Source organism: Gymnogyps californianus, chromosome 2 (assembly GCF_018139145.2).
Source record: "Gymnogyps californianus isolate 813 chromosome 2, ASM1813914v2, whole genome shotgun sequence".
NCBI classification, from domain to species: domain Eukaryota; kingdom Metazoa; phylum Chordata; class Aves; order Accipitriformes; family Cathartidae; genus Gymnogyps; species Gymnogyps californianus.
In genome coordinates, this window is record NC_059472.1 from 25,952,178 (window position 1) to 25,966,513 (window position 14,336).

Sequence of the window (14,336 nt, forward strand, 5' to 3'; positions counted from 1 at the left end):
CACAAGGTTTAGAAATCAGATTCTGTAGTTGCCTAAGAAAGTAGCTCATTCTGCCTAACCAACACTATATCCTAGTGCATTGCTAGGAGAGTAACATCATCTCTGCACTTTGCTCCTCAGATAAAACTGACGCTGAAGAGCTTTCTGGAGGCTCTCAATACTGATATTAAAGCTTGAAGTAGCATGCATTTGGAGCCCTGGGAAGTATGCAAAGGAGCAGCCCATAACAAGAATGGAGTAGCCAAAATCCTTTAAATGATGGCTTTAGTAGCCAAGGTCTTACATATTGCAGTGTGACATTCTGGACATAGCAAAGAGTAGCCATGTTCCCAGGGCAGCAAATGAAAAAGTACGTTGAGTATGGTAGTTATCTGAAGCAAACACTACGATACCCCCAAACCCATCTCCTGGGGTTCATTATCCTTACCTTCTCTAAGGAAGTCTAACTGCTGGGGCCTTTAAATGCAAATCCATTCTTTGGACACTGTCCTGGCCAGATCATTTGTGTGTACAAGTCCATCCTCTGCTGCATACTACAAACACAAGTTAAGATGAAGCAATCAGAAGCCAAACTAGTACAGAAGAGAGCCAGCAGCTGGCTATGCGACCTTAACTGGTCTTAAAACCCTGGGCAGACATCAAAGTTCAGGCCTCATAATTAGACATATGTAATGCTCCCATCACCATGGCATCAAGACAATTCAACAACAGAAACTACACTGGGGTAATCAGCCTCCCCTAACAGCACAACACATGGGTACATACAGTATCTTGTTGAAGACTACTGCCTCCAGACTCTGGCAGTCACAACTGCCTGGTCTCAAGAGGGTATCCCTGGAGGTCAGAGACAAACACACCTCCTGTACAGCCAGAGCCACACGTACTCTCAAAGTCTCTAAAGGAAAAGTTAACAAGTTCACTACTAGGTAGATCCGCATAGGCCATTTACCCCTGAAGCTGTCCTAATACCGAGGGATGCCACTGGCTTCTCCTACTTACCGCACAATTTTAAGATGAAAGTAAAAAAAGCAAAATAACCGCCCCCAAAAGCCCATACTTCTTGCTCAAAGCCACCTTGATCATTTTATCTCCTGAGCATGGCTTCAAGCACCTACCATTTCCATGCTATTCCTTAGACCTAGGATAGCCTCCCCAAACCACACTGGAAAGGTAGTTCCCAGACCACCTCCGCTTCTGTTCTCCAAACTCATGGCTATAAAAATTACCATGGGAAAGTTTCTGGTGGGGACTATCAGTCTTTCCTTTGCTTGCTTACATTTGTGTTTAATTCCTCAGCTAAAGTGATATTCATGAAGACTAAGTTTAGCCCAAAGGCCACTGTCCCAAGATGCCTTGAGGAGGAGTCTTCCCTCCCCATGAGTCCTACAGTGTTAGCCTATATTCAGTCTCTCTCAATTAAAGCTCATCTTCTTGAGTTCCTCTGCACTTTTAAGTCCAGTAGGTGCATTTGCCTCCAAGCATGTCTTCTCACCACTGTTTTCAGTCTTGCCCTTCCCCAGTTTCCACTATTTGCAAAGCCCTGGGTCACCTTCATACAGCACAGTATGGAAGGGGATAGCTCAGTCATAGCAGGCAACAAGCAAATCCAGCAGACAAGCCATTTCTGGACACAACATACAGATGTTTATGGTTTCTTTTCAGACAAAAGTCTTCGAGGGGTTTCACTAAGCAAATGCAATTGACTGAGGTCTAACACTACTACTTCTACAGCGAACAGCTATCCATATCTAGGAGAGCTGTTTTTCCATAGGAACTGCTTCTAATGCTTGTTTATCCCTATAATATTGTGTTCCTGGGTACCTTTGTGACTAATTCTTCACTGGTGGCTCCACTAGATAGCAGAGATGGTCTAATGCCAAAGATGACACTTACAATCATTTATATCAATTTTGAGCCTATTGTCAGAAAAACAGCTATGGGAAGTTAAGATTTTGTGCTGTAGAGTAGCATCTTCGTACAAATTTATCACAATACAACACTTCCCACTAATGGTTCCCTGCATGCCTTTTCCATAATATTAATAATCTTACTAATCTCTAACAAAATACTACCACAGTCAATATACCTATGTACTACTCAGCTTCTCAAACGCAAGATCCAGGGGTCACCTCATGACATTAAGGAGGCTGAAAATAAGTCTTCCGCCCCAGTGCACCATTCAGCTTTGGAGTTTATTGCCATCACATGCTGTCTACAACCCCAAAGTTTTAAATGTAGCTAAAGAGTAAGGAGATGAATCCATGGCAGATATGCCCATCCACAGTTTGGATGCAAGCTCCAGGTCCGTGCTCTCCATTAGCTACCTCCCAAACACATCTGAGGAAGGAACTCACCACAGCTGCCAGCAATACTAGCAAGGCAGTATTTGCTTTTATTTACTTGTATTTCATGGACTCTTCAGACACAGCGTCTTTTGTGGTCAATGGCAACTGCCACAGGTTAAAGGCTAGTGCCACAGAGCGACATGCTTGTCTTGCTTTAAAGCAATATTAACGCCACGATAATTAATATAATTCATTCAGGAGTAATAAAAAAATACTCTAACACCCAAAATACTCATCGTTTGTAGATGTTAGCAGCTTTGATATTCTTTGTCAGGTCTTCCACAGCCTTATTCAAATTGCCACAAAACTGTAGCTAGTTAACAGACCCTTATTTTGTTTTGATTTAGTAGTTCCAGCAAATATCCTCTTTTTGCTAAAAAGTAAGGTAATCCATATGAGTTTCCAGCTACTGCTAGACACACATATATAACATTTAGTAAAAAAAATTTACTCTTTGTTTCATTGAACAAGATGCACCCCCCAGACTATTTGCAACTGCATAGCTTTGTGGAAAGTGTCATTAACATTAATCCTTTTGGCCAGCCAGCTCAAGCTACCAGAAAGGGTAATTTGTGCATCAGAGATAAGAAAACAGAACACCATAAGAGAACTTAAGCTATAGAATAGTTCAAATTTTTCTAGAATCCTTATGAAAACCACCCCATTACTTCCAAAACTCATATGAAGAACAAGGAAAGAGACTTTTTCCAGTTTTCTTTGCAGAGTTGATTCTTATTAGGGGGGGGATAAAAAGCCCAGCCCCCAAACCAGACCATGATGCAGCTTTCTGAGGTAAACTAATTTAGTAAGGCAAGACAGAGTTAGCTTGCATCACTGTTGAAAAACCTAAACACCAAAACCAAACAAGAAGCCACCAGCAAACAGACACACAATGAGAGAGACACCTTGTGCAATCTAGCCTTCCTTTTGAAGTAAAACTACGGCCCTTGTCTTTGGAAGGTATCACTGTTTAACTGAAGTTCCTCTGCCTCCCTGGCCCTTGCTGAGAGACAAGCCACAAGCACTTACAGTGGTGGGCCACGAGGGCTTTAGCTCAGTGTCCCAGAGAACAGCTCTCCCACCGTCCCAGCCACTTGGCCCTGCTGCTGAGCCTCCATGTGCTTTCCCCTCAGCTTCTGTAGGACAGCGTTCAGTGGGGCAAAAGTGCTTCCCCTTCAGCCCTCTTCCCCCTGCACCCCTCTATTTTTATTATTACTTCTACAGAGTCCTTATCTGTTTTAAGAAAGTCAGACATCTCTGTTTAAAACTCCAGCTATTCAGGCTAGCCCTGCTGGCTTTGCACCGAGATGCTACAGACACTTGCTAATTCATAACACTACCTTGGAGATAAAGGTAACAGACAGCTTCAGCAACAGGTTAGGCTAATCGCGCTACCTGCTCTAATTCCTCGATAGAAGATAACATATGGACTACCCCCAGCCATTTCTGCATTCCCCCAAACTAAGGGGTGGCAACCTCCTCGAGGAACAGCAGCAAGTGACTTAAAGTGGTCATGTCTCCAGATGGAAAAGCAGTAGGTAGAGGACACTAGTAATGAAAAATGGCCAGGGAGGGATACAGGATAGAGAAGGTAGGCTGGAATAGCTATTTAGTTAAACAAACCCCAGGAACAAATACTTGCGTGTTTTACGTGGGGTCAGAGAGGATTTCTACAGTCATTCTTAATAGTTGCATATTGCTATATAATGATGCAGTGCAAGACCTTAACTGTTTTTATGTCAATCTAGTTCTTGAAATCAAACATGATATGAAGCAGTTCCCCAATGCAAACTTTTTCCTTATGAATTGATCCTTCTTCTTGGATCTAATCAACAGCCAGATTGGATTTTTTTTCCAATCAATATTTCTGAGAATGTGGAGTTCTCCAAAGAGTCTCAAAATAAAACACAAATAAGTTTCAGAAATCAAGAATCTTGCATTTTTGGATGCAAGAACAAGTTTTCGCATGTTCTAAAGATTGATGTTCACATTCAAACAGCATTTATGCACCTCAAGGGATCCCAAACATTCATCACAAATATTATGTAGAAACATTGAGGATCACCATCTCTCCTGTTTGATTTCCTAATATTTTTTCCCATTATACATTTGCTTAACAGATAGCAATATCCAGAAGGAAGTTGTGGTTTATATTAAAAGTGGGCATGAGTTGGGAGCAGTCAGTGTACATAACCAAGCAGGTTGTCAGATCTCTGCCAATTATCCTGCAGGTTGGTCAAGAGAACCAGAGACATACCCAGCACTATTTGCACACAGAAACAGATATGTGCATAGACACCATCTACAGGTGTCAGTTCCCTCCCTGCAGATTTTCTATCCCTGTTTTTCCTATGACTTTGTTCTCTGTAGTCCTGAAAAAGTTTTGTTTTTTTTTTTATTAAGTACTAACTATTTTCTGCTCTGTGACAACAGATACTAAAGATATCCTTTCATCAGGCTACCGACTGACAGCTTCTATTAATTTCAGGACTGTAAGAAAGGTCCTGTGTTGCAGGTTAGTCTTACTATATATCCCTCACCGTACTACTCAGAAGAACACTAGTAGGGAAAGTCATGGGAGAGAAAAGAAAGGGGAGGGGGCAGGGAAGAACAACTTGGACTCATCCACCAGTGTTTCAAGATTAAATTAGCCTCCCCCTTTGCTAGCTCTAGGAAGGCCAGCAGACCCTGAGGAGTTCTGCAGCACCCCAAAGCCAGATCCTCTGACTGAAGCCAGCAAGAGGAACAGCAAAAAGCAGAAGGTGCACATTCACCAAGCAGCCTTCAGAAAACCTCAAGGAAATCTGACAGATCACCCCAGCATCTGATGAACAGCAGATTTTTTCAGAGACCGACAGGAATTTTCAACTACTCCTTGGGCTGGCACAGGTCATAGGTATAATGTGCGTGTATACACAAGCTTGCAGCATAATGCCTATAATGTTCATTGCTGGAAAGCAGCCCAAAAGCAGGAGGAAATGCAGCTTCAGTATAAAGCTTTTTTAGAAGTGGTTCATACAAAGTTTGAGAGAGGCAAAGCTAGTAAATTTTGTGGTATAATTACCAAAGTTGAAAGTTTTAACATGGTACTTTGTTCCCAAAACCTAACAAGACATGCTATTAGCAGAAGTATTTACATAACCAGAATAATCTTCCTTTTCCAAGACTGGAATGTTTATCCATATTTAAAGAAGGAAAGGCCATATAATTTGACAAATAGAAGTATGAGTGCTAAATCATCAGGTCATCTGTTAATCAAATAGAAACATTTAGATGCCCATGACTACTGTTTAATCAAATATCACAGACTGTTCTCAACAGGGAAGGCCTTTTTTTTTTTCTCTCTAATAAAAAAAGTTTTCAGCTCTAAGGAGCCTTATTCCAAAGATCAACCCGACTCTACCCCTGGAAACGCCAAAAGCTCCTTCAGTACAGATGCCATCCCCACGTTTAACCAGATAACCTGCTGCCCACTCAACGCATATCTAACCAGTCTGCCTACTGCAATCAGCTTCCCATCCGTATAAGTTAACATTAGCACAACAACAACAAGCAATGGGAATGGAGACAGAAGTGCGTGCTGCTACAGAAGACTGCAATGGTCTGCCCTGAGTAGTGTTGGGACTTTCAACACACCCCTGTAGAGGGCTGCTGCTGAGTAAAGAGAAGCATCCAGCAACGTATCTTTGCGCCCTGAATAACCTGAGATCACGTGGCCATCACTGCAATTGTTTAAAAAAGCTACCGGCATGGATGACACACATGCCTTGAGGCACAACAAGAGGAACTTCTCTCCCACCACTGAACTGTGTTGTAAATAAACAAAAGGAAAAACTATACTGAAACTGATCTCTGCAGCTAGCTTGCACAATGTTGTAATATCAATTAATCCCTCATACTAATCCAAATGTTTTACTTGATAGCAGAGTAAAAGTCAGAAGCTGACAGTCAAGGCTGCTAACTGAACACCAAATCATTAAGTATACTAAGCAAAGAAAAGGAACTGCGATCTGTAAGTAGAAGAACCTCCACTGGCATCCATGGTGGCATTTTTTATGGTGGGTTGAGTAAGTCGTGGACACTGCTACCAGCGACAACATTTTTACAGGCTTATCAACTTTGAAGAAAAGTTTTTGTGTTTGTTTTTTTTTTTTTTAATTTAAATAATTTTACTATCCGGATACCCAGATACCTATTGATCAGAGCATTACCATTCTGCTGCTTTTCAGATACCATGGCAGTTTTACTAATTAAAGCCTACAAATGAAGGGATAATGACAGCCTATGGAGGCATGCAACAATTAGTCTTCCCTGCTAACGCACTCCTCCTCCAATGAAATACAGTAGTAGTTAAAGGTATCCCTGCTGTTCTAATCCTTGGCAAGCTACCTTCACTTAAAAAAGTGAATCGTTAAGTCTCCCCCCAAAACAATCATTCTGGTGACAAATTTGTGCCATTAACTGAAGAGCTGAGGTTATTTTGACAAATCCATGATGGTGACCAGCTTGCTATGAGCAAGGATAGGTAAATGAAGAGTCCCAAATTCTGCCACTTGATGTAAATACGTGAACTCCATTTGCTGGACAGCAACTAAAAGCTACCAGTAGGCTTTAATGCTCAGTAAGCCCATTCACTGTAGATGTGATCTCATGCAATCTAAGCTGACATACTTATTATAAAAATAAAAAAAGAAAAAGAGTACTACAGTCTAAGAGCTGTGGTCCAGAGTGTTGCTATGATGCTATGAGTACAACTAAGTTGATGAAGAGGTTTTGTTTCTGGCTGCTGCTGTTCTCCATCTGTGAGGTATGTCCCAGGCTAAATACACATATGGTTGTTTCCTAACCCAGTTCTGTCAAGTGATGCCGGTTAGCCAGACACACAGATATGCAAATAAAGCTGCTGGCAGCACCTCTGAATGGTATCACTCCTAATCCAGCCCACTTGTTCCTAGTTTTGCCAGTTTAAACTTGTAACTTAATTGTGCTTCAATATGGATCTGAGCAGTGACCAAGGTTAGAAAAAAGCCTCACTTGTTCTCTGTGATGGATCAGATCCTCCATAATGACCATCATTGAGAATGTGAGGCTTTTTTCTAACCTTGGTCATTTTATTTTTATACACACACACTTTTTATCTATGTATGCATACACATATATTAATGCTATGTATGTTGCATATGTATATAATTTTTATATAAATACTTTTACAAGTTGATTAGCATATAATGAGAAAAAAACATACCTAATCCATAGCAGGAAGCAGCAGAAGCACACAGATGAGGACACTAACAAATTACCTGGTATTTCCTTGTGCAGCAAGTGTCAGAATCATGCCTTTAACTACCACATAGAAAAACCTTTTAATTCAAATCACTCCAATGGCGTGAGCTGTACATACACTGACACAACAGGGGGATAATCCAGACTGAGCAACTGTCAGACTAGCACAGCTGAATACAACTACAAACACATTGGAAAAGACCAATACTCACAAGCAGTACCTATCTCTCTCAAGACAAGTACTACTTCAAAGATGTGAACAAATAAGCTCACCTACCCACCTTGGTTCCATAGCACAAGAGTTTACCATAGGACACAGAACATAAGAACACTCTTCCAGTTATTTTGAGTTCAAGGACTCCCTGAGCCAGATGTGGTTTCTGTGTATTCACTAACTCACAATGAGTTTCCTGCCCTTGAATTTATCCAGTTTGTTTGAACCCACATTAGTTTTCAGCTTCCACATCATTTTTTGGCTACAAGTCCCACCAGCATACTACCCACTGAGTAAGAAGCTCCTCTTTCCACTTCACTATTCAAAATTTTGTTGAAAAAAGAACAAAGTTTAAGTGTGTTCCTACAATTATGGATTTTAACAGAAACTTTTAAAAGGCACTGCTTAAAAGTGATCAAAATGGCATTAGAACTGAATAAATACAGTAAGGTTTAACTTTGTTTTTAAACTACATATCCTATAGCAGTAACTTTCAAGTTTGTGTATGGTAAAAGTTTCTATAGAACATGTTAGCAGTTGCCAAGTAGTGCAGTTATTCATTACTTTCAACGTACAAACATACAGCAACTAGTATACCTATTTATCCAGGATTAGATAAGGAAAGAAACTCCTCCCTCCCATGAATCCTATTGTTCTTTCTCTCAAAAGCCTGGGACTAGGCAGAGACAGAGACCACCGATCTGCTGTCAGAACATGTTGCCAGGTATAATTACAAGCTGAACAGAGATATCAAAGACTGACAGATCCCGAATAACTTGCTCTCCCTTCTTTTCATTAGGAGTTCACTAAAGCTATTTTAATAGCATAGAAGGCATCCATTTCTTTACACCATCTGGTTTCATCACCAAAGGTATAAGAGCATTAAGACAAGTCTGAGAGTTTCAGGGATTTCTGATAGGTACTGAAGACCAAAGCAATGCCTCCCTCCCCCCCACCGTCTAGGCTGAGTACTGTATGGAGAACGGAACTGGCTATTACAAAGCAACTTGACCTTGCAAAACACAAGTGGTAGAACTTTTTGGCAGCAGGTCAAAGAAACTTTCCTTAAGTATTCACTAGTTAGATTTATGAACCATTGTCTGATCATTAGCCACCAGCTCTGTATTGCTTTTCCATGTACATGCATTTAAATGCACCACTTAGTACAGAGGATATCCCATTCTTTCCCGCTGTACATTCTTAACATTTTTTTGAATTAAATTTCAGAACCAGAAAACTCCATTTAAGAGAGTTCTGATTGCTACATGAAAGGGACCCAATTACTTATTGCATCCTTTACAAAGCACAGGAACTTGCCTGAAAAGCAACAAAGCTTAATTTTTTAGAAAAAAAAAACCAAACCAAAATATCAGCTACAAAGGATCGCTACTTCTACTGGATATATAGAATTTATCTGTAGATCAAACATTTATTCTGGGCAGAAAAGCAATATCCAAACACCAGATCTCACAACATGGAAAGAAGCCAAGTTGACTCTAGAAATTTTACTTTTTTTTTTTTTAAAAAGGGAGGTACTTGTAATTGGCACAGAAGCTACACAGGAATGGTTTCCTAAGAATAGTATACAACTGTCAGTTAGAAAAGAACATAAAAAGGATATTTTGGGACTTGGGATTGATCAGTCTGTAACCAACATATATGCCCCTAGCCCAAGCAGCCAGTGATGGGACTCATGTGGGATCCCATTTAGTGAGAGATCTCTGTAGGGCCTGACACTTAGCCTGCAGTGGCCAGCCTATTATTACTTTAATAAGTACAACATGTCAAAGTCACTACAAACTATTACTGCTACTGGGTTCTCATGACAAATAGAACTATTATGGAGAAACTTGTTTCATATTGCCAGTGCAAGTTTGGAATTTTATTTTTCTTGATCTTACATTAAAGAGGCTGAGTTTAGTAACATATTATCATAACCATAAGACAGACATTGAAGGCATTATAGAAATTAACTCATGAGTGAAGAAAACATTTTAATAAAAAAACCACAACAGGCAGCTCACAGACATACTGGTTTAGTGTAAAGTAATAAGAAAACCTTTGTTATCTTACAGGTACTAGAGAGTCCATATTGCTCAACAACTTTGTAAGTAGCTATTTGGACCCTTCTCCAGAGATAAAAAGCACTGGTGAGAATCTAATAGAAGACTTGAGTTCTTTAGCAGGTTTCCTGACAGATGAGGAATGGTCTATGGCTTACAGTGAACATGGCTCTTTCCAAGGCCTCATGACTGCAGAGGGCAAATGGTATCAAGAGTTTTTGTTCTGTAGAAGATAACTAATATATTCAGAAGAGCCAAAAGCCCTTTGTGAATGGTGTTTGTGAGGTCAGGAAGAATATATGCCTCTATATGCTTTACATATGCATTCAATACATATACATATATGCTTCAATGCAGTACTTTTATAAATAAGTAAACAGAGTTTTCACCATAAAGGTCAAAAGTTACTTTATTACAAAAACAGAGGCAGAATTTCAGAAGTTGTTAGGGCAGATCCCAATCCACCCATTCTAAAGAGAGGCCAAGGGCTTCTTTATGGACATGGGAAGGAATACTGCACACACCAGTTCCCACTGAGGGCACAACAATGCAAACTAACAAATTTAAGAGGCATGTTAGGTGAAAAAGAAAGACAACCCAAAAATCCCACTGTAACTGTGACTTATGTTTTTAAAAAAAATCATCACTACCTGAAATACTTTAAAACTTGGGAAATCCTTAGATATCCTGAAACCGTTTCCCTGAACAAGATCCCAAACAAGCTGTTCTTGGTAGCACAAGCCTTTAGCATGGCAGACAATGTTCTTTTGTGAGCTTTGTGCATTTGCTGCAAAAACACTCCTTTGTTCCTGCTTGGTTTCTCCTCTGCTTTACCTGGGGTAGTATGCTGTATAGTTCATGAAGAGCTGAGCCCCAGCAGGGTAGTACGCTGTGGAGGGCTGGAGCGTTCGTGGGTTCAGGAGCACTGATGGCTGATACAGAGCAGCTTCTGTTGGCACAACTGCAGCAGGAGCTGGAAAGGAGTAGGAAGGGGGTGAAAGGCCTAAAGGGAACAAATGGAAACTAGATTAGGACCTTTTGAATTCCAGCATATATATGGTCTTCATTAGCTGAAAAACTCTGCAGTAAGTAAAGAGCCTTCACAAGCTTCTCATTCTCTTGCTCATCACAGAAAATAAATCTGGGCCACCAATGTAAGCTTGACTACAAGTGTTGTGTCCACCCCCTCCAGTCAAAAGCAAAGTCAGTAATACACAAAAAGCCACCTCTCACTCTGGGAATAGAGTCTCTTTCTGAAGAGGAGGCCAGTTTTTCTTGTCTAGGCTCAGATTTTAATGAAGTCTCCAATCAAGAAGTGTGAGACTTCTCCACTTTAAGAAGGAAACTTCTGTGCTAAAGATCTGCCTAACATTCCCCAGAGCAGAGGACACCTTTTCATCCTGACACTCCCTATCCCCCAAACAGCTCTGTCTTCCTTTAACCAACAGCAGAGTGAGAAGTCATGGCTTTGCAGCTTCAAGTGTTAACACCGAGTTTTTAAAAAAAACAGCACTTTGTGGTGTTTCAACAAGATGCGAGACCCTAACTGAATTCTCACTGATGAGAGTTCACCCTCCTCCTTTGCCACTTTTCCTTTTCTTCCCTCTTCCTCTCCCCAGTGCCATAAAAGTGAACATATGAAAACTTTAGATAACTCTGGATAGCAAAAATAGAGGCTTACTTTAAAGTGACAGTCAGCATCTCACTGCATTGTGGGATGGGACAGTGACAGAGCCGAAAGGGCTTATCTGAGGAATATATCACTGGTATTTGTAGTTGGAAATGGGAACACTGCCACCTAAGAGTTCCTGAAGTCTGGGACTCTGCCCAAGAACCTGTCCTAGGAGCTCTCAGGAGAAGCTTCCAACCTCTGTCTGGAACAGCTGTCACACATAGGACTACATACATGATCCCTGCTCAGGATACTTGCATTGCAAAAAAAAAAAAAAAAAGCTAGTTACCAGGAAAACTTACCTCCCAAGGATTAGCTGAAGGTCTACTCACACTCAAAAGGAACCACACCCAAGAAGTTTGCTGCCATATTGGCAGCTCTGACTAGGATTTAGAGGACACTTCTTAAAAGAGCCACCACCAACAATAATACATTTGCATAGAGAGACAGAGAGAAAGCTCCTACTTGACTACCTTGCCATTTATGATCTTGGAAGCAAAGTATTATTTTTCCCATAGGCTCAGATTTATATGGCACATATGCTTAGTAAGTTAGCCCTTAAGCTCTTAAAGCATTTCCCCCAAACGTTTGTCTAGAAGTCCATGTTCATCCTAGTAGCTCTGAGGAGCATAATTTTACATGAAATACAGTTTCTGCAATTCTCTGAGGCCAAAGCTATGTGTATTTTACTCCCACATAGGCAACATCAATTCTGTAGGAACAACAAAAAGCAAAAGAAGAATTCAGTCAGTAGTGGTTCAATAGGCAGAACACTTGTGGTTAAGTCCAAAGGAGAGCATTTATTTCATAAATTAAGTTTTGGAAGTGAAAGGGGAAGGGCTTTTACTGGACATGTTCACCATGATGACAAATGTAAATACAAATCAGTTTAAATATGAAACAGTTCTTTAAGGTCAAGGCAGGGCTTACAAATTACTTTTTGGAGTCATGGCTTACCCTGGTCAAGTTAAGTTTCAGGGAGGGGAGGGGAAGTTTGCCATGGGAAAAGCAAGAGTAATTTTAAAGTAGTTCTTCAGTCATAGTAATTAACCACCAAAGGGAAAAATAATGATTGCAAGCTGCTGGTGATTTAAGATGAAGATACTCTATTTTAATAACCCTATTTGACACTCCTTTCCAAGAACCAGAATCAGACTCAACAAAGCAGCTCCAACACCTACCCGCACATAGCGTAGAGTATTGGCAAGACCCATGTAAAACTTACATGGTAACTTACATGGTGGCGGGGACAAGCCATTTCGATTTAAAGTGCCCCCCATTAATACAAAGTTCATCTCCTCAGCAGAACATTGAAAGACTTCAACATATCTGTCCTTCATAGTCTTCTTATGACACTTCTGTGCAGCCAGAAAAGCTCGGTCTGCAGATTTCATCTGAATAAAAGCATCTCCCGATGGACGTCCCTACAAACAAGGCAGACAAAAAGAAATGTTTCAGGAGCTCCCATGAAGTAGCAGCATAGCAATAATTTGTGCTGTTAAAAGCAGTCCCTTCAGCCATAAATATATTCATCTCCAAAGTCAAATACAGTCAGTCAACCCGAGCACTCATCAGCATGTTTAAGCTCTCCTCCCCAAAGTTCTTCCCACTTGCACTAACTTGATTCTATTTATTTACCTGTTTCAATTAAGCTATGTTGTAACTTGGGCCATGTTACTTCTATGTTTAAAAAAATAAGGACATCTATGTGAGAGACTACAATTCAGGGGTACTTAGGTGCTTTGAGACCTGCTCTTACCAATTTAGTAAGAATGCAGAATTGGAAGGTCTAATCCACATTTATTATCTGTGATTTTTAAAATTTAAGGATAAATACAGTCAAGTACCAAATGTTAAATGATTTTTTAAAATTTTATTTTAAGGCCAGTATGGGCTGGGAAGTTTTAGAAGGGTACTAGCCTAAGGCTTGGTATGAGCTCCTGGAGGAAAAAAAAATGACATCCTTATATACAGCTGTAAATGAGTGGGATACACAACTGGGAGGAGTCATTTTAGCCACATGCAGCTGCTGACTTGAAGTAGGCAAAACTAGAGGTAGAGATCTGAAGCCAGCTCTAACTTAAGTTCTGGGCCAGTTCTTCTAGCTTCAGAGGGAAGAACAACTTTATCACCATCCTTTACACAGTTGTTCATGTTTAGAGGGTTGGAACCAGGAATGGTGGGAGCATGCAAAAAAGATAAAAATCTAGTAGTCAAGCAAAAGCAGTATCTGGGGAAAAAAAAAAAAAAACCACACACATCTGACAGCTTTGGGAAGGGGCGGCAGACAGCCCTCAGGACTATATACACACACCAGTTTCTTCCTCCAGGTTCTTTTGTTACTGCTGGCAAGGGCTGATACACTGTAAACCATTACTTGTGCTTTAACATCTGCATCTTTTCTTAGCCTCTCCCAGCCCTGCACATTCCTTATAGTTCAGCCTTGGCGAGGTCAAGTCCTCACAGACACAGGAAGCTCTTTAGATAGAGAGGTACTGGAGTAACTCTAGTCCCTTCTCCCTCCCCACACCCTCAAAACACAGAAGCCCTACTCGAGGACAAGGAAGTATTTTGTAGTTTCAGCTTAGGCTTAGTGTCAACCAAAACAATTTTAGAAGAACCATTTTTATACCACAATAATCAGTGTAATCGGTGCAACCACTCAGGGCACCTCCATAGAGTTAGAGGAGCTACCGTCTCCTCCCCCTACAGTCACAAGACTATGCAGATAAAGGAGATCACAACAATGCACAATCCTT

General features: G+C 40.7%; 1 protein-coding gene across 3 annotated transcripts in view; it reads right to left on the bottom strand.

Annotated features, from left to right (window-relative positions):
- Positions 1-442: 442 nt before the first annotated feature.
- ESRP1 (epithelial splicing regulatory protein 1) overlaps positions 443-14,336 on the bottom strand; it is a 32,378-nt gene continuing 18,484 nt past the window's right edge. Inside the window, exons 12-14 of one of the 3 annotated variants that reach the window (XM_050890864.1) lie at positions 12,803-13,001; positions 10,740-10,908; positions 443-533 (exon numbers count right to left, since the gene is read on the bottom strand). In XM_050890864.1, coding sequence (XP_050746821.1) covers positions 443-533; positions 10,740-10,908; positions 12,803-13,001 — 459 coding nt within the window. Of the gene's footprint in view, positions 534-10,296; positions 10,909-12,802; positions 13,002-14,336 lie in introns of those variants that run through there. The other 2 variants (XM_050890866.1, XM_050890865.1) reach the window with 2 other exon arrangements.